This window comes from Equus caballus, chromosome 14, assembly GCF_041296265.1.
Source record: "Equus caballus isolate H_3958 breed thoroughbred chromosome 14, TB-T2T, whole genome shotgun sequence".
NCBI classification, from domain to species: domain Eukaryota; kingdom Metazoa; phylum Chordata; class Mammalia; order Perissodactyla; family Equidae; genus Equus; species Equus caballus.
Window position 1 is genome coordinate 52,234,234 of NC_091697.1, and position 19,450 is coordinate 52,253,683.

General features: G+C 36.3%; 1 protein-coding gene across 1 annotated transcript in view; it reads left to right on the plus strand.

The window, feature by feature from the left end:
* The first annotated feature begins 278 nt into the window (after window positions 1–278).
* The window catches only part of PFDN1 (prefoldin subunit 1), a 59,549-nt gene continuing 40,377 nt past the window's right edge, over window positions 279–19,450 (plus strand). The window contains exons 1-2 of the mRNA XM_005599355.4: window positions 279–862; window positions 3,352–3,518. Of these exons, the coding sequence (XP_005599412.1) occupies window positions 830–862; window positions 3,352–3,518 (200 nt within the window). The 5' untranslated portion in view covers window positions 279–829. The remainder of the gene's footprint in view (window positions 863–3,351; window positions 3,519–19,450) is intronic.

Below are 19,450 nucleotides of genomic sequence, written 5' to 3' on the forward strand. Positions count from 1 at the left end.
GCAAATTTCTAGGCCCCAATCTAAGATTCTAAATAAGTTTGGGATGAGGACCAGACAATCTGTATTTTTTTTTTTTTTTGAGGAAGTTTAGCCTTCAGCTAACTGTTGCCAATCCTCCTCTTTTTGCTGAGGAAGACTGGCCCTGAGCTAACATCCATGCCCACCTTCCTCTACTTTATATGTGGGATGCCTGCCACAGCATGGCTTGCCAAGCTGTGCCATGTCCTCACCGGGGATCTGAACCAGTGAACCCTGGGCCACCAAAGTGGAACGTGCACACTTAACTGCCGTGCCACCGGCCGGCCCTGTATTTTTTTTCAGCAAACTTATTTGGCCTCTCTTGAGAACCATTGTGTCTAGAAAGTCTTCCAGAAGCGTTCAGTAGAAATAAGTTGTTTGGGAGAACACTTCAGCTAAGCCTTCTGGTCTTCAAGTTGGCATGCCCGAGGCTCAGGCTGATTCTTTCTCTTCTTGACAACACAGGGACTAGCTTGAAAAACTGAATGAATGAAGAGGTTTTGGCCTGATCTACATACATCTCCTTTTAGCAGCACAAACTATTTGTCAAAATGCTTAAAACCATACCCAAAATCTGCGCATCGTGCTCTGTCTGGAAGGATATAGAGAAGCAGGCCAGGCCTGATAGCTCACATGGGGAATAGAGACTCTGAATCAACGGTTGCTAGGCCCAGAGCGGGGAAGAATAGCTACTAGCCCGACTCGTGCGCAGGCGCAGAAGGAGGCGGGACAATCAAACTGCCAAGGCGCGCCCTTCCCCCTCCCCTCTTTCCGGCCGTCTCCACCGCGCAGGCGCAGAGTGTGAACCAAGATGGCGGCGCCCGTGGATCTGGAGTTGAAGAAGGTAAAAGAGCGTCTTGAGCAGGCAGTGGCTTCTTTTTGGAAGCTAAGGGGACTTTAGACAAGAATGTAGAGTGAGGCTCGAGTCCTGCGGAAGGAAAGAGGCCCCAGGGAATTGGGGAATGATTTCCAGGAGTCCTAAGGTGGGACCGGGCCTCCTTAGGCTGGAGTAGGGGGCGGGCGGCTTTAGCTGGATAAGAGCCGGTTGGGCTGGGTCTGGGTAAGTCTGGCAGGCCGATGGCTGGCCTGTACCCTCGTTCCGCGCTTTATAGCCGTTTCCTTGCACTCGGAGCCATCAGTTCCATAGTAAGGCCTGAAGTGAGCGTTTCAATTTGGAGCCCTTTCGGACGACTTGCCCTAGCCAAGCCATTTGTAATTCTGCATCCTTATCTGCTCTGCAAAACTCCCAAGTCCAACCTTGTGTGTTTTAGGCCACTTATTTGATCCCATCTTGAAAGGTCTCAGTATATACATACATTTGAGAATCAGATATTCTCATAGCAATGTTCATCTCAGGGCTTCGGCTCCCGACCCCTTCCCACCTTTTTTGAAGAACTTGTGAAATAAACAAGTCCAGTAATGTTTTCCAAATAAAATCGATATTTGAAGGAATTGGGTTTCTCTCTTCAAACAATTGCTTATTAACGTGTTGTTACTTAGAAACATTTTTTGCCACCTGAGAGTTGTCAGGATTTTAACACCACTAACGACCCCAAGCCATACCTTTGTTTGGGGGGTTCGGGGGCACGGGGATTGAAAGGATACTAGACTTCATCTACTTGAAACCTATACTTTTCTGGAAAAAGAAACTGAATATCAGAAAAAACTCTGAGGTTAGGACTAGAATCCAGCATTCTCTGCCTTACTCCACACGTTTTGACCATTCAGTTTTTTCAGAAAAGCAGATTTTACTAAAGACTGTTTTCTGGTCAACCTTTGCATAAGAAATAGGACAGCTGAAATAGCTGTTGCTCCTAAAAATGAAGATGTTTGTTATTGCTCTGAGGAGTTACGTGTATGTGCCTTGCTTTTTGTCATTCTTGTTTCGAAACTTGTAACTTTAGCCCTTATGTGATGATCTCTAATGCTGTAATATCTCAGCTTTAACAATATAGTAGCTTCCTTAGCAAACTGTGAACAGAACAGTCAGGCAATACCTGTAATTTTACATGCAAAACAAAATTCATTTTAAGAATGCTTGAAGCATTCTAGAAGTTTACCTTTTATTTCTGTTAAAATTTAAAAATTTAAGTCAGGGGTTAGTGAAAGAGCTGACAATAGAGTACAGCTGTGAATATGCTTACCTCCCAGTATTGTTTGAATTTGTTGCTAAGAAATCTGTGGGCAAACAATGCAAACTAAAAAAATGATTACAAACTTAAGTTGGATATATTGACAACCAGTTAAATTAACTATAAAAGAAACTTGTCGTTTAAAGGTTTTATCTTCTAATATCTTTATAAGGTTTGTTTTTTTCCTGGGAGGGAGTGGAGACTAATAGGAAGTTTCAGGTACCTCCTCTCTCCTCAAACTCATAAATGTTTTGAAACTGCACTATTAGGTTAGAACAAAGTCAATAAAAGTTAAGTAGTAGCTTTTGCCATATATTGCAGTCACAAATGTTATTAGAAAGGCATAAATTTGACAGCAGGTGAAAGTCATTCCAGGCACTTGAACAAGAATATCGAAGAACTGTGTTTGTCTTTGAGTTAAGTGTACACAAGGGTCAAATTTGGCTTGGTATGTGCATATGAAGTTCATAATAAATTTTACCAATGCCTTGAAATTTTTTTCTCGTTTTTGTCTTTCTCTTACAAATACTCATATTCTGAATATTACTGTAGACAGAACAGAAAGATTTCTCAACTAGGAGTGAGAAGAAATGGATTTAAGTACTGTACCTGCCTTTCTACCTAATAGTTCTTAACCCTGTGCAAGCCACTCATATCTGTTTAACACAGTCAGTTACTTAATTTGTAAACTACGATGATGAAACTACCATCCCTAACTCGTAAGATTGTTGAGAGGAGTAAATGAGATTTTTTATTATATCCATTAATGTTCTCATGTTAATATTGCCATTTTAATATTTCGAACAAATGTGGGAAAGTGCTTTGAAACCTAGTCGTGTAATACAAATGTAGCAAGTTACTACATTTATGGTTCTTGTTTTGGGTCTCTGGGTTTCATCCTCTGGCTGTTGCCTTTATTACTTTGATTATTCCTTGGGTAGCTGCTACTTGGTATAGTTATTATTTAATGAGCATTTGTTTTGCTGCTTCAAATAGATTGCTTCTTCAGAGGACAGGCTAAATTCTGTATTTAGCATAGTGGCTTGATCACTTGATATAATTGTATTGTCTTGGTGTTTGCTCTGGTAAATTTCACATCTTTGTCTCTGATTAGCATGCTTTATTTTAATATATTTGCATTTGACTTAAATGTTTCCTGTAAAATGTTTCGCATACTAAATCAAGGACTTGTTTTTATTAGGCTTTTACAGAGCTTCAAGCCAAAGTTATTGACACTCAGCAGAAGGTGAAGCTTGCAGACATACAGATTGAACAGCTAAACAGAACGAAAAAGCATGCACATCTTACAGATACAGAGATTATGACTTTGGTAGATGAGACTAACATGTATGAAGGTGTAGGAAGAATGTAAGTAAAATATATCCTTAAGGGGATTATCTTGGGAGAGGTTTCGTCTGAATTAAATCATAGAATTTGTTCATTTTAAACTTGGGGTGAAGTATCATAGTAGCTTTAAAGATCATCTAGTCAAATACTTTCTTTTTTTAAAAATGGGAAACTGAACCTCAGGTAGATGTGTTTAATTTTAGACTTTGAAGTACATTTCTTAAATATTTCCCTGTTCTCTCTACGATTAAGTAGTTAAGTATGTAACTTCAATGATAATATGATTTGTCATGAAAAGATGTTTATAGTAATTTTGTGTGTGAAGATTTAAGTAGTTGTAGTTCTAACCTCCCTCCCCTATCTAATTTATTAGGAGTCATACAATTCATAAATCTTTTAGATGTCTGACTAATGTTGTAAAATAAAAATAGGGACCAGCTCGTGGCATAGTGGTTAAGTCCACACACTCTGCTTCCTTGGCCTGGAGTTCGCAGGTTCAGATCCCAGGTATGGACCTACACACCGCTCATCAAGCCATGCTGTGCTGGCATCCCACATAGAAAATAGAGGAAGATGGGCACAGATGTTAGCTCAGGGACAGTCTTCCTCACTGAGAAAAAAACAAGTAAAATAAAAATAAAAATTCAGTTATGTAAATATGCTTGTTCCAACTGTAACACATGAGAAACCGAGTAAACCAATTTACCTTTTGTTTGTTCTAATTGTTATCTGATTAACCACCTACACTTCACTTTTTTTCTTTTAAAAATAGATTATCTTTATGCAAGAGAATAGATCTGCTTCATGTTCTTTAAGCAGTAAATAAGGAATGGCAAAGCTCTTAACTACAGGTCACATTCCATTACACTGAGCTAAAAGAAGACTGATTTTTTTTTTTTTTTTAAGTGGGGGGTGGTACAGGAGGAGGGTTTTTCTGGAATTTGGTCTTTGAATATTACTTAGTAAGTGGACCATTACTTCAAGTCTGGAGATCTTTTAGTTAGAATGGAATTTGACCTCAGTCTTAGGATGACTTGTTTTGTGATTGATTTGAAGGAAGCATAACATGTGTAACATTTAGTAATGGCTTTGGGATGACATCATGAGAAGTAGACCCTGCTCATGACTAGCTAATCCATATCTTTCTGGAAAAGAGATAGATTATGATCTGATTTCCTTTCTCAGAAACAATATACCACAAATACATTTTGTCTCTGGAGTTCGTATTTTTCATTTTAGCTTGTTTTAAGAGAAACAGAATCCCAATTTGAGAATTTGTTACCGAGACACAAAAGAATTGGGATAAGAACGAAGTAGAATCCTTGAGTATGTGTCTATATAGTACCAAGTGCATTGTTGGCATTCACTACTGGGTAATTTTATCCTTAATGTGAGTATCCTTAGGTCTTAAAATGGTAATACTAGCTTTTCTAGCATGCTTGTAAACATGTTGCATTTGGATTTAACATCACTACATTAGCCTTTGCTTGCGATAGCTAAAGACTCTCTTTTTCCAAAATAGAAAGACTCTTTGAATATCTTTGACCTTTTGAGCTACAATGAAGTTTTTATTTTATTATTTATTTATTTATTTATTTATTGAGGAAGATTAGCCCTGAGCTAACTGCTGCCAATCCTCCCCTTCTTGCTGAGGAAGACTAGCCCTGAGCTCATATCCCCCTGCCCATCTTCCTCTCCTTTATATGTGGGACGCCTACCACAGCATGGTGTGCCAAGCAGTGCCATGTCGGCACCGGGGATCCGAACTGGTGAGCCCCGGGCCACCGAAGCAGAAGGTGTGCACTTAACTGCTGCGCCCCCAGGCTGGCCCTGAAGTTTTTATTTTTAATTAGAATAATTTCATTTATTAAACATTCTGCAGGAGTGATAGGAGAGTTGCTTTTTTTGCATACTGCCCGAAGTGCTACAGATAGGATCTGTTCCACACAAGGAATTTTAGAGGGGCCCGCCCAGTTGTGTAGTGGTTAAGTTCTGCTTTGGCGGCCCTGGGTTCACGGGTTTGGATCCTGGACGTGGGCCTACACACCGCTCATCCACCCATGCTGAGGTGGCATCTTACATACAAACAATAGAGGAAAATTGGCACAGATGTTAGTTCAGGGCCAATCTTCCTCACCAAAATAAATAAATAAATAAGTAAATAAATAAAAGAATTTTAGAGTTTAATGCCTGGGATATGAATTAGTTAATGGTAAAATAGTATTTTCAGGAGATTTAGTTCATATAAATTATGTTTCTTAAAAGAAACGTAATTTTTACATGTTTGGATAAAGCAGAACTCTTGTATGGTTTCAAACTTTGGTTTTAAATTTGACTTTTGTGCTTTCTGCATCTCACTGGGAGTGTGAATTTGACCCTACATTGTAGGGGCATGTAAGGTGAATAGAGTTTGTTGTTTGGCTAGAGTATTAGTGCCCTCAGGAAGAAAGGACTTGCTGAGTATTAGTCTGGTCATGAGGACGTTTTCTTTCTTGATGCTAAACCTGAAATATCTATTTCTGAATTTATAGTCTTGAGTAATCTTGAGTATCATTGTGATTCATTTCTTTAATTCTAGTCTTTACCTTAGTTTGTCTTTTCTTTTCCTTTTTGAGTATTTTTTGGGAAAACTAATTAGAATATTAATTTTTCTCAAACTGTTGTTTTAAAATCGTGAATTATAAAATCCCATTAAACACTCCGATTTTGTTTTAGAGCCTGCAGTAGATTTTTGCCATAACTGAAATCCGGGCCTCGTTGTGTCCTGCTTAGACTATTGTGGTAGCATCTTAACTGTTCTTTCTGCCCTTATTCTGTCTGTCCAAATGCGTTCTTCAAACATCTGACAGAATTGATCATGTCAATATTTTTCATAAAATCCTTTGTTCATCCTCTATTGCCCATAGGATAAAATCTAAACTTGTTAACCCAACATTCATGGTCATTCATAATCTGTCCTTAATTTACCCTTCTAGCCTCAAGTCCCACCGCTTTGTATTCCCAGGCTCAGGATAGCATGTAAATTTCACCTCATGGACTTACCTCTTTCCATTGGTTTTGGGTTATCTGTTGAGAAGGAGTTTGTCTCATGTGGGCTTTAAACATTCGTTAATTGATTAGTGATGTCTATCGTGGGGTGAGGGTAGAAGAGTAGTAGCACATGTTCCAGAAATTGTTATCCCTCCCCTTGCCACATGGGCTTCCTCACACATGCCATGTTTTTGTGCTTTCTTGCTTTTGCTTATTCTGTCCTTCTTGGTCTGCAGTATGCTGCTTTCCCTTGTGAAATTCTCATCCTTCAAGACATAGCTCATCTTCTCTGAAGATTTTTCCATCCTCTCTGGCAGACTTATTCACACTTTAGTGTGTGATACCAGGGCTTTTGTTTCTCTAGCTGCTAGAGCAGAGAGAGATTAATTTTTAAGTGGGTCAGTCTCCCCAGCTAGATTGTTGGCTCTGTAAGACCGTATATGTATTTATCTTTGTTTCCTTAGTTCTCAGCATAATGTGTGGCACATAATAGGTGTTAAATGTGTATTGATTTGAATTGAATATGATTCTTTCTCTTGCCTAAAATAACTGCATTTTCTTTTGGTTTTTTAGAAAATATGTTTACAACATGTCAGAGACTTAAGAATTAGACTTTATTATTCTGTTTTAATATACAGTTCAATAAAGATGAAATTATAAAAGTAAAATATATTTCGATAAAGATAAAAGGGATTGTTTCTGACCATAATTATGTCCTTTGATCTGACAGGGTTAATTCTTTATTAAAGCTATTGAGAAAGTTGACTAATTCTGAATGCCAACCAGTTGCAGAGATATTCAGTGAGAAATGAATATAGAAAAACCTAAGTCTTTAGAATTATGCTGAGGGCAGTAAAATCCTTCGAGAATAAAGGCTATTCTATGCAGAATAATATCAATATAATTTTATGTATTTTACCTTCCTCATCTTCACATAGGATGGAAGTCAGATTTTTCTTTTTAGAGTGTGTATTTAGTTTACCAAATCGTTGCAAGCCCAGATGCTTTTCAAGTCATTAAGTATGGAAGAACATAGTAGTGTTAAATACCTCTTCTATATGGCTGTTTTTGGTTTAAAACAAGGAAAATCAAGCTACAGGGTAAAAGATGAAGAATTGCTATATATCGTAAGCTCTGTGTATTCATTGCTCAAAACTATATTCCATCCAGTCTCTTGGCGCGTTGCCAGCACATTTTAGTTCTCTTACTTCATATTCTTTGGAGAGGCTGTTATGTAGCCTGATACTACTACCACCAATTTCTAGTTTTGCTACTTAAGCTGTTTGTGAGCTGACCTCACCATGCTGCTTTGAGAACTATGATGAAAGTTACAACTGTGGAATGATCTGTCTGAATAGTTGGAAGTGTTTGTCTTTGCGTCTTTCTAGCATGCAAGGAGGGACTAGACACAACTCTCAAATAAATATTATGTGGATGTTTCTTATATCTTTTTTTCATGAATAAGAACCAGTTTATAGGAATTTTCTTCCTTTTTACTTTGCATAGTAAAAGATAAGAGTATTTTTTTAAAATAAGAATTATATTTGAAAGTGCATATAAGTGACATTTAGCCATGCTAGTATTTGAAGGGACTATCATTAGAATAAATGTCAAACTTATTTTTATTAACAATAGGTTTGATCCTGACCCTGATGTGATGTCAGGTCTATTATTCTATTACTCTAATATCCTTTTGCTTAAGCATTACATAAATAGCATTTCTTATTTCCAAAAGAGACAAATTAAGCTTTTTTTTTTTTAATGTGGAAGGAACTTAAGTAGATTAGCCTTTGAAAAGAATGATTAGTCCCTTTTTAAAACTTGAACCTAACTAAAAATAACTTTGTACCATATTTAAACTAATTTAGAGGTATGCCACCTTCTGTGGGTATTTTTTACTTTTAAGGAACTAAGAATGAACAATGGTATAAATCTACCGACTAGATAAGTGTCTGGCAATGCAGGAATTGCTGTTTGGGAGCGGTGTTTCTATTTCCACTTGTTGAAGTAATTTGATGGTTGATCTCTAACGGTTGACAGGTCCAGAATTTTAAAACTTAAGATAAATGTGGCACAGGTAGAAAGTCAAAACAGTAGGTATATTCCTGATAGATCAGATATTAAAAAAAATTCTAAATAGTTGAGCAATTTTTTGACTAATTAGGATGTGGAAATCTGAACTCTTCATGACAGCTTGGTTTAACTGCCTTTTGTTTAAAATGTTATGTTGGTTTTGTTGTGATTTTAATTGTTAGTTTGGATGTTGACTTGTAATTTGAATTGTGACATTTAGTAAAGCCAGGATGAAATATTTGCAGTTTCTCTAAGGTTAGTTATGTTAAATATTAATAGAAAGGGATATAGTCATGCTGCCTCAAGTTTTGCAACCATTTTACAATTTCATGGTATTGCAGTCAATTTGAGGTAATTTTAAAGCTGAAGAAATAGTTGTATTATATTTTATTCCTAAGAGATTAGGAAATAAACCACAAATCTTGGTGTAGTAAATATTGTTGATATTATAGTAAAAATAGTTTATATTGTTGTTCTCACTGGAATCAAGTTTCCATGTTTTATTTAGAGCCTACTATAGGAGAAAAAAAATGTGCAGATTTCTTTTGTTGTGAGAGCCACATTGCAAATTCAAATTTATAAACTCCTTTTATACTCTCTTTAAAGATGTTAATCTGTATTTTAGAGTAGAGAAAATGAAGTAAAGAGAAAATAATTTTTAAAGGTAAAAAGGAACTTTTTAGTTATTTTTTAGATTTTATTTTAAAGGAAGAGGAATTCTTGATATTGAGCTGCTTTTACTAATAGAATCTGACACACCCTTCTTGTGTTTTTATACAGAGCCATTTAAAGTGGCTTTCATTGCTCAGAGTTCTAAGGGAAAAAAACCAGCTCTTCCTGTTGTGCAGGGAAAAATGACTTCAGTTTTGTTGATGTTGGGTATGTATATAACCCCAGATGGGCACACTGTCCTCTTCCACAGATGTGGCACTTTAGGGAGAGGAGATTTTTGAGTAATATTCTTAATTTCCTTAAGTTGTCAGTGATTTAAAAACTTGGTGTTCATTATAACTCTGCTGTACTGCTGTGTAGAATGACATCACTATTTTTATGCCAGGGGAAGTTAACAAACATGTGCCTAGGAATTACGTAGCTATGTTTCTTCTGCAGAAGAGTACTTTTAATAATTCTTTCCCTTCTTCCCCTCCCATGTCCTCCAGAACCCAAACAATCTCACAGAAACACAGGAAATTAATTTCGAAAATGTTGTGCTAATTAGAAGTCTATTGTAAAAAAGGAAAAAGAAGTCTGTTATACTTATCTTTGGATGTACTGACATGCTAAAATAAAATTTTCGTGTGTCCTTGTGGGAGGGTTACTTATTTTAGGCTCGAACTTGTTTAAAAAATGTAAATGTAATTGATTCATTTCATTACTTGGAGGACTTTGCTTCTGCATTTCCTGACGTCAAAAGGCCTGACTTTTTTTTTTTTAACTGACAAAGGGTTAAACAAAATCTGCCTTTGTTGCATGAAAGTAGCAACTATTCAACAACACAAGAGGATACTACAGTGTATTCCAGTTTGTGATAAGCAGGAATCAATGTAGTTAACTGAGGGAAGGGTGAAAAGTACCATTACCTGTTGTTCCTATATAAATAAAAGTGAAGGGAGCAGTAATTTTGAAGTTAATTACTTTGTCATTGGGGGATTGTGTGCTGCAACTGCCTTAACTCTAGCTGAATTTCTCTGAAATGAAAAACAATCAATTTTAAGCTGTATCAAGAATTTTCTGATTTTATCTGCCACTTATAGTGGCAAATTTAGGAACAACTTGCCATCTAATCTGTTTGAGAGAGGACTGAAATATTCATGTCAGGGAACATAATCTACTTAATGAAAAATCCAAAAAGGAACTCAGAAAAAATATTGACGTAGAAGGTGAGAGTCAGTCTGTATCTATGAACAGACACTTGATAATGACTTACTAGTATTCTTTTCTTTCTTATTACTTGTATCAGGAATTGCTGTGAACTGCAAGTATCCTTTGCCCAGATGGAATAATTAGGATTGTGGTGTGTTGTATGCACCGTTAGTGCCTGTGGTTTTGTGAAGAATGTATGCTCCATTTATTTTTAGAATTTAAGTTTGAATGGACATGTCTGGGAGAATGTTATCTCATTGTCCTGGCCAGGAGCTCTCATCACCAAATTATATTCTGAGGAAGATCAATTACCTTGAAATGGACCAGATTACTTGGAAGACACTGTTCCTTTGGGTTTGAAGAGGACTTGAAATGTTCTTGTATCAAAATTTGTACAGCAGCAGGAGCCCAGTGTTAAAAATGTATCTTTAAATAGATAAGAGCATGACTGTCCTAAGCTGAGCCTTTTACATTGTTTGGCTCAAGTTAAAAAGATTTGGACCACAATATGCATCCTGTATGTGTGTGTCTGACTGAGTCTTTTGCATTTGTGCCAAAATATATTTATATTTCTCTGTAACTTTCTGCTTCTGTACCAGGAGTCTTCTGTTCTGTTTGTGTCCTTCAGTACTCATTGGATTGTAATTTTTTACTATCCATGGTTATATTTTATCCGATGTTATATTTTAACCTACTAGTAAAATAAAGGTCACATCTTAGAAAAAGTTGTAGCATAGCTTGATTCTTAGATGTGGAAATGTTTGGAGTTTGATGAGGCCAGAGTAAAAGTGGTAAACATCAGAGGTGATTATTTACTAGAATACTTAGAATACCAGATAGTGACCAAAAATAAGCATCATGTTTAAAATAGATTAACATACTACTGCTTCCATTTCAGGAGTAATAGTTTGATTTAAAAATACGCAGTGATTTTTAATTTGTACAAATTGAACCTAGTAGTGTGTGAATGACTTATCTAGAACAAGGAATGTTCACATGGAATTGGGTTCCTGAAGAGACCGCGATTCTCTAAGAATTCCTTTGAATTCACAGTCCTCATCTTATTTAACCTATCAGTAGCGTTTGGTCCAGTTGATTGATCTTTCTTCCTTGAAGCACTTTCTTCCTTTGGCTTCTAGGATACTGCCTCTTGGTTTTCCTCCTATTTCACTGGCCATTCTTTCTCAGTCTCCTTTACTGTTTCCTTTTCTTTCCCATTTCCAAATATTAGATTGACCTTGGGCTCAGCCTTTGGCTTTTTTTCTCTTCTCTATTCTCAGTCTGTTAGTGATCTCATTAAAGCTTATCTCTTTACATGCCTTTTTATATACTGACAACTCCCAGATTTTTATCTTTAGCTTAGACCCCTTCCTGAACTTCAAACTTGTATATCCATCTGCCTACTTTACATTTCCATTGGATGGTCTAACAGGCATCTCAAGATTAACTTGACCAAAATAAAATTCTCACTGTTTACAAATAAGCCAGTTCTTCCTTCAGTCTTCCTCACTTCAGTAAATGAGTTTTCTCTCCTTCCAATTCTTCCAAATTTTGGAGTCATCCTTGACTTCTTCCTCTCTTTCAATCTTACATTCAATCCATTAGCAAAGGCTCTCTCTTTAAATTTTGTCTGGAATCTGAACATTTCTACTTACTACCACCCTGGTTTAAAATACTATTGGATTATTGCAGTTGCTTCCTAACCAGACTCCCTGCTTCCATCCTTACCATTTTATAGCTGTTCTCAACTGAACAGCCAGAGTGATGCTTTTAAAACATAAGTCAGATCACTCTAGTCAAAATCTTCAGATGGCTTTCCATTTCATCAGTGAAAAAGACAAGGGCTTTTGCAGTTCCTGGTCTCTGTGCCTGAAGCCTTCTTCCAGATGCCTACATGACTTACACCTTCTCTTCCTTCAGTTCTTTACTGAAAAGGCATTGAGGCCTTTCATGACCACCATAGTTAAAATTATACACATACTTGTACCCCCACCTACTTGCCTCTTATATTCTCACTCTCCATTTTTGGCTTTATTTTGCTCCATGGCACTTACAACCATCTGGCATACTATAGTGCTAATTATCGCTCTTTCTTAAATCAACTTTATTGAGATATTTATATACAGTAAAATGCACTCATTTTAAGAGTTCACTTGGGTGAATTTTCGCAAATGTAACCACCAGTCCAGTCACAATATAGAACATTTTCATCACCCTAAAAAAGTTCTTTGTTGCTTCTTCCAAGTCAGTCCTCCCCCCAGATCCTGCTTTAGACAACTGATAATCTGATTTCTATCACTGTAGATTAATTTTGCCTATTTTTAGAACTTCATATGGAACATGTAAATAGAATCATTACAATATGTGCTCCTTTTGTGGTTTTTTTCCTGAAACATAATGCTTCTGAGATTTATCCATTTACGTATATTGGGCTTCCTCAGGGACTGGATGTTGAGTTTCCGTTCCACTTATTTCAGTACTCTTGCCTCTGCCCTCCTTCCTGTGCTTGCCAGCTTCATCTTCAGGTTGGCTGCAGGAGTTTCAAGAATTTCATTTAGATGTGACAACATTCAGAGTAAGAAAGTACCATGTTTTCTGTGTCACCTTTGTAGGAGCAAAGAAATCTTTCCCAGAAGTCTTCAAAAGGGCCACTTCTCACATTTCATGACATGCTTGGACTTAAATCTTGGCGGATGGGATTGCCGTGATTGTGTACAACCAATCAAGATTCACCCTAGGATTCATTTCCCTGAGTCACTTTGGAAAGTGGAGAGTACCCAGACAAAATTGGGGCTCCATCAGCAAAGGGGAACAGATATTGGGTCACCAACCAATAGTATCCACTGAAATCTTCAACAACAATCATTACAGTGACCAATAATTGAGGGCTAGCTACATGAAAACTGTAATATATTTAGGATGAATTAGGGAAGAGTTTAATCAGGAGTACAAGGAGGAGGCTCTTGAAGTAATTCAGGAGTGTAGTAATAAAGGCATAAATTAAAGTGGCAGAAGTGGAAAGGAGAGGAAGAGGTCGATATGAAAGAAAGTGATGAGTCTTAGTGATACGTTGGGACTTTAGGGGACAAAGAGGATACCTGCAGGTTTGGGAGTTAGGTGAGTGGGCAAGTGGTAATTGATAGAAGCTGAAGTTGGGATGGGGAAACTGTGTGTAGGGAATTTTGGTATTGGTAGATGAAATGAGTTTAATTTGGGACGTGTTGAATTTGAGGAGATGTGAAATATACAAGTAGACATGACCATTAGTTGATGCGGACGTAGTGCAGGTGTTAGGGGTTGATATTATTTTGAGGTTTATTACCAAGTTGAAACCTTGAAAACAAATGAGTTCTTGGAGGGACTTTTGGGTAGAGATAGCTTAGCCGAGAGCCTTGAATGATGCTTGCAATATGGGCACTGGAAGAGAAAAGGAAGGAGGGGTTCATGAATATAGTAGTTGATGAGGGGAAAATGGATAGTATAGGACTAAGATGCAGCAGATCTCTCAGAGTTAGATTTGAGCATACTGTGTTCTGTAGATTTCTTTTGCTTGATGTATGGCAGATCTAGGTGCTGTATTTCTGGGTTATAATCTAATACTACATTATTTTGTTTCTTGAATAGTTCCACTTTGGCCCCTGGCTCTTTCCGATTGTCCCCTATGTCTTTTTTCTTTTTTTTTTGGTGAGGAACATTGGCCCTGAGCTACCATCTGTTGCCAATCTTCCTCTTCTTGCTTGAGTAAGATTGTTCTTGAGCTGACATCTCTCCCAGTCTTCCTCTACTTTGTGTGTGGGATGCCGCTACAGCATAGCTTGACAAGCAGTGTGTAGGTCTGCATCCAGGATCTGAATCTGCGAACCTGGACCTTTGAAGCAGAGCACACAAACTTACCCACTACACCACCAGGCCGGCCTCAACCCTCTGTCCTTTTAACATGTCCCCAACCTTTTTTGTTTGTTTTTTTAAGTTAATAAACTTTGTTTTTTAGAGCAGTTTTAGGTTTACAGAAAAATTGAGCAGAAAGTACAGAGAACTTTCACGTAGCCCCTCTCCTTCCTTCCCCCCACAGCTTTCTCTATTAAAATCTTGCATTTGTCTGGTATGTTTGTTACAATTGATGAAGGAATTTTGATACATTATGATTAAGGTCCATAGTTCACATTGGGATTCACTCTTTGTTTTGTACAGTTCTGTGGGTTTTGACAAATGTATTGTGTCTTGTATTTGCCATTATGGTATCTGTAATGTGTATATTACAGGTATGTATATGTCTTGTATCTGCTCCTGTGCTCTATCTGTCCGTCCTTCCCTCTTTCTCCAAACCCAATCTTTTTACTGTCTCTCTAGTTCTACCTTTTCCAGAATGTCAAATAGTTGGAATCATACAATATATAGCCTTTTCATACTTTCACTTAGCAATATGCATTTGTTTCCTCCATGTCTTTTCATGGCTTGATAGCTCTTTTTTCCTTTTCTGTTTTTTTCTCAACACTGCTTCATTTTGGTAGTTCTATTGCAATATCTTTGAGTTTACTGGTATTTTCTTCTACAGTGTCTAATTTGCCATAAGCCTATCCAGTGAATTCTTTTACTTTGACTACTGTATTTTTGATCACCAGAAGTACCACTTGCATCTTTTTATATCTGTAATTTCTCTGTTTAAGTTCATGTCTTCCTTTAATTGTTAATCATGGTTATTATAACGTTTTTAAAGCTTTTATATGCTAATTGCTTTATTTTTCTCCTTTCTGAGTCTGTTTCTATTGACTGAACTTTCTTCTGGCTGTGGGTCACATTTTCTTGTTTGTTTATGTGTCTGGTGATACATATATGTATATATATATTTAGTAAATGCCCAGGCTGGTACTTATTTATTTTTTAATTGAGATATAATTGACATATAACATTATATTAGTTTCAGCTGCAGCATAATGATTTAATATTTCTATATGTTGTAAAATAATCACCACAGTAAGTCTAGTTAAGATCCATCACCACCATAGTTAAAATAGTTTTTCTTGTGATGAGAACTTTTGAGATATACTGTCTTAGCAATTTTCAAATACACAATGCAGTATTATTAACTGTAGTCACCATGATGTACATTACATCCCCATGACTTATTCTTTTTATAACTGGAAGTTTGTACCTTTTGATCACATTCACCCACCCTCGCCTGTAGCAACCACCAATCTGTTCTCTGTATCTATGAGTTCATTTTTTTTTTTTTTTAAGATTCCACATGTAAGTGCAATCATACAGTATTTGTCTTTCTCTGTCTGATTTATTTCATTTAGCGTAAAGCCTTCAGGGTCCATCCATGTTGTCACAAAAGGCAAGGTTTCCTTCTTTTTTATGACAATAATATTCCATTGTGTTTATGTGTGTGTACACACACACACACACACACACACACACACATTTTCTTTACTTATTCATCCATTGATGGACAATTAGGTTGCTTCCATGTCTTGGCTATTGTAAATAATGCTGCAGTGAACCTGGGGGTGCATATATCTTTTCAAGTTAATGTTTTCATTTTCTTGGAATAAATAACCGGCAGTGGAATTGCTAGATCAGATGGTAGTTCTCTTCTTAATTTTTTGAGGAACTTCCATACTGTTTCCACAGTAGCTGCACTAATTTACATTCCTACCAACAGTATACAAGGGTTCCCTTTTCTTCACATCCTTGCCAACACCTATTTCTTGTCTTTTTGATAATAGCCATTCTAATGGGTGTGAGGTTTTATCTCATTATGGTTTTGATTTACATTTCCCTGATGATTAGTGATGTTGAGCATGTTTTCATGTACCTGTTGGCCATCTGTATATCTTCTTTGGAAAAATGTTCAAATCCTCTGCCCATTTTAAATGAGATTGTTTGTTTTTTTGCTATTAAGTTGTATGAGTTCTTCGTATATTTTAAATATTAACCCCATATGATTTCCAAATATTTTCTCCCATTCAGTAGGTTGTCTTTTCATTTTGTTGATGGTTTCTTTCCTTGTGCAGAAGCTTTTTAATTTGATGTAGTCTCTCTTTCTTTTTTTGCTTTTGGTGTCAAATCCAAGGAATCATCACTAAGACCTATGTCAAGAAGCGTTTTCCTTACGTTTTTTTCTAATTTAATGGTTCAGGTCTTACATTCAAGTCTTTAACCCATTTTGAGTTGATCTTTGTGTATGGTGTAAGATAGTGGTCCAATCTCATTCTTTTGCATGTGGCTGTCCAGTTTTCTTAGCACCATTTATTGAAGATCCTGTTCTTCCTCCATTGTATATTCTTCGTTCCTTTGTTGTAAATTAATTGATCATACATGCTGGGCTCTCTATTTCTGGGCTCTCTATTCTGTTCCTTTGATCCATCTGTCTGTTTTTAGGTCAATACCATACTATTTTGATTATTATGGCTTTGTAATATGTTTAGAAATCAGGAAGCATGATACCCCTGGTTTTTGTTCTTTCTCAGGATCACTTTGGCTATTTGGGGTCATTTATAACTCCATACAAATTTTAGGATTGTTGGTTCTATTTCTGTGAAAAATGCCATTGGAATTTTGATAGGGATTGCATTGAATCTGTAGATTGCTTTGAGTAGTATGGATATTTCAACAATATTCTTCCAATCCATGAGCACGGCATATTTTACCAATTTATTTATGTCTTCTCCAATTTCTTTCATCATTGTCTTATAGTTTTCAGTGTACAGGTCTTTCACCTCTTTGGTTAAGTTTATTCCTAGGTATTTTACTCTTTTTTGATGCAATTGTGACTGAGGCTGTTTGCTTAATTTCTCTTCCTGATAGTTGGTTATTAGTGTATAGAAATGCAGCAGATTTTTGTATATTGATTTTGTATCCTGCAACTTTACTGAATTTGTTTATCAGTTCTAAGTTTTTTGGTGGAGTCTTTAGGGTTTTCTGTACATAATATATCTTCTGCAAATAGTGACAGTTTTTTCTTCCTTTCCTATTTGAATGCCTTTTATTTCTTTTTCTTGCCTAATTATTCTGACTAGGACTCCCAATGCTATGTTAAATAAAAGTGGTAAGAGTGGGCATCCTTGTCTTGTTCCTGATCTTATAGGAAAAGTTTCAGCTTTTATGGTTTCATCATACCATTGAGTATGATGTTAGCTGTGGGCTGTTCATACATTGCCGTTATTATGTTGAGGTATCTTCCCTCTGTACCCACTTTGTTCAGAGTTTTTATCATAAAAAACTTGATCATGGTGTATGATCCTTTTGCTATATTGTTGAGTTCAGTTTGCTAATATTTTGTTGAGGATTTTTGCATCTATGTTCATCAGGGATATTGGCCTGTAATTTTCTTTTCTTGTGTCATCCTAGTCTGGTTTTGGTATTAGGGTAATGCTGGCCTTATAAAATGAATTTGGAAATGTCCCCTACTTTTTTTTGTTTTCTTTTGGAAGAGTTGATAAGGATTAGTATTAATTCTTCTTTAAATGTTTGGTGGAATTCACCAGTGAAGCCATCTGGTCCTGGACTTTTGTTCATTGGGAGGTTTTTGATTACTGATTCAATCTCCTTACTAGTATAGTCTGTTCAGATTTTCTATTTCTTCATGATTCAGTCTTGGTAGGTTGTATGTTTCTAGGAATTTATCTTTTTCTTCTAGGTTGTCCAATTTGTTGGCATATAATGGTTCATAGTAGTCTTGATATGATTTCAATCCTCTTAAAATATTGATACTTGTTTTGTGGCCTAACATATGATCTATTTTGGAAAATGCTCCATGTGCACTTAAGAACAATGTGTATTCTGTTGCTTTTGGATGGAATAGTCTGTAAATATCTGTTAAGTTCATCTGGTCTAATGTGTCATTTAAGGCTAGTGTTTCCATATTGATTTTCTGTCTAGATGGTCTATTCACTGATGTAAGTTGGGTATTAAAGTCCCCTACTATTATTATATTGCTGTCTGTGTCTCCATTTAGGTCTATTAATATTTGCTGTATGTATTTAGGCACTCCTATGTTGGGTGCATAAATATTTGCAAATGTTTCATCATCGTTTTGGATTGATCTCTTTATCATTATGTAATGCCCTGTTTTGCCTCTTATTACAATCTTTGTCTGAAAGTCTATTTTCTGGTGTTTAAGTATAGCTATGTCAGCTTTCTTTTTGTTTCCATTTGCGTAGAATATCTTTTTCCATCCTTTCACTTTGTCAGTGTGTGTCTTTACATCTAAAGGAAGTCTCTTGTAGGTAGCATATACATGGGTTGTGTTTTTTTTTTTATCCAGCCACTCTATGTCTTTTGATGGGAGAATTTAGCCATTTTACATTTAAAGTAATTATTGATAAGTATGTGCTTATTACCATTTTGTTAATTGTTTTCTGGCCGTTTTTGTAGTTCCTCGTTTCTTCTCTTGTTCTCTTCCTTTGTGGTTTGATGACTTTCTTTAGTAGTATGTTTATATTCCTTTCTGTTTATATTTTGTGTATTTACTGTAGGTTTTTTCTTTTTGGTTACCATGAGGTTTACATATAACAACTTATATCTATAATATTCTATTTTAAGTTGATAAGTTTGATACCATTGTAAACCTCAACATTATTGCTCTCCCCCACCCATGTCTTATGTTTTTGATGTCACATTTACGTCTTTTTATCTTGTGGATCCTTTAACTAATTATTGTAATTATAGTTAATTTTATTACTTTTAATTTCCAGAATTTGATTCTTTTATCATCAATCATTCTTGGTTCATATTTGCCCAATTTTTTTTTTAAAGATTTTATTTTTCCTTTTTCTCCCCAAAGCTTCCTGGTGCATAGTTGTGTATTTTTAGTTGTGGGTCCTTCTAGTTGTGGCATGTGGGATGCTGCCTCAGCACGTCTAGACAAGTGGTGCCATGTCTGCACCCAGGATCCTTACTGGTGAAACCCTGGGCTGCCGAAGCGGAGTGCGTGAACTTAACGACTCGGCCACGGGGCCGGCCCCTATATTTGCCCAATTTTA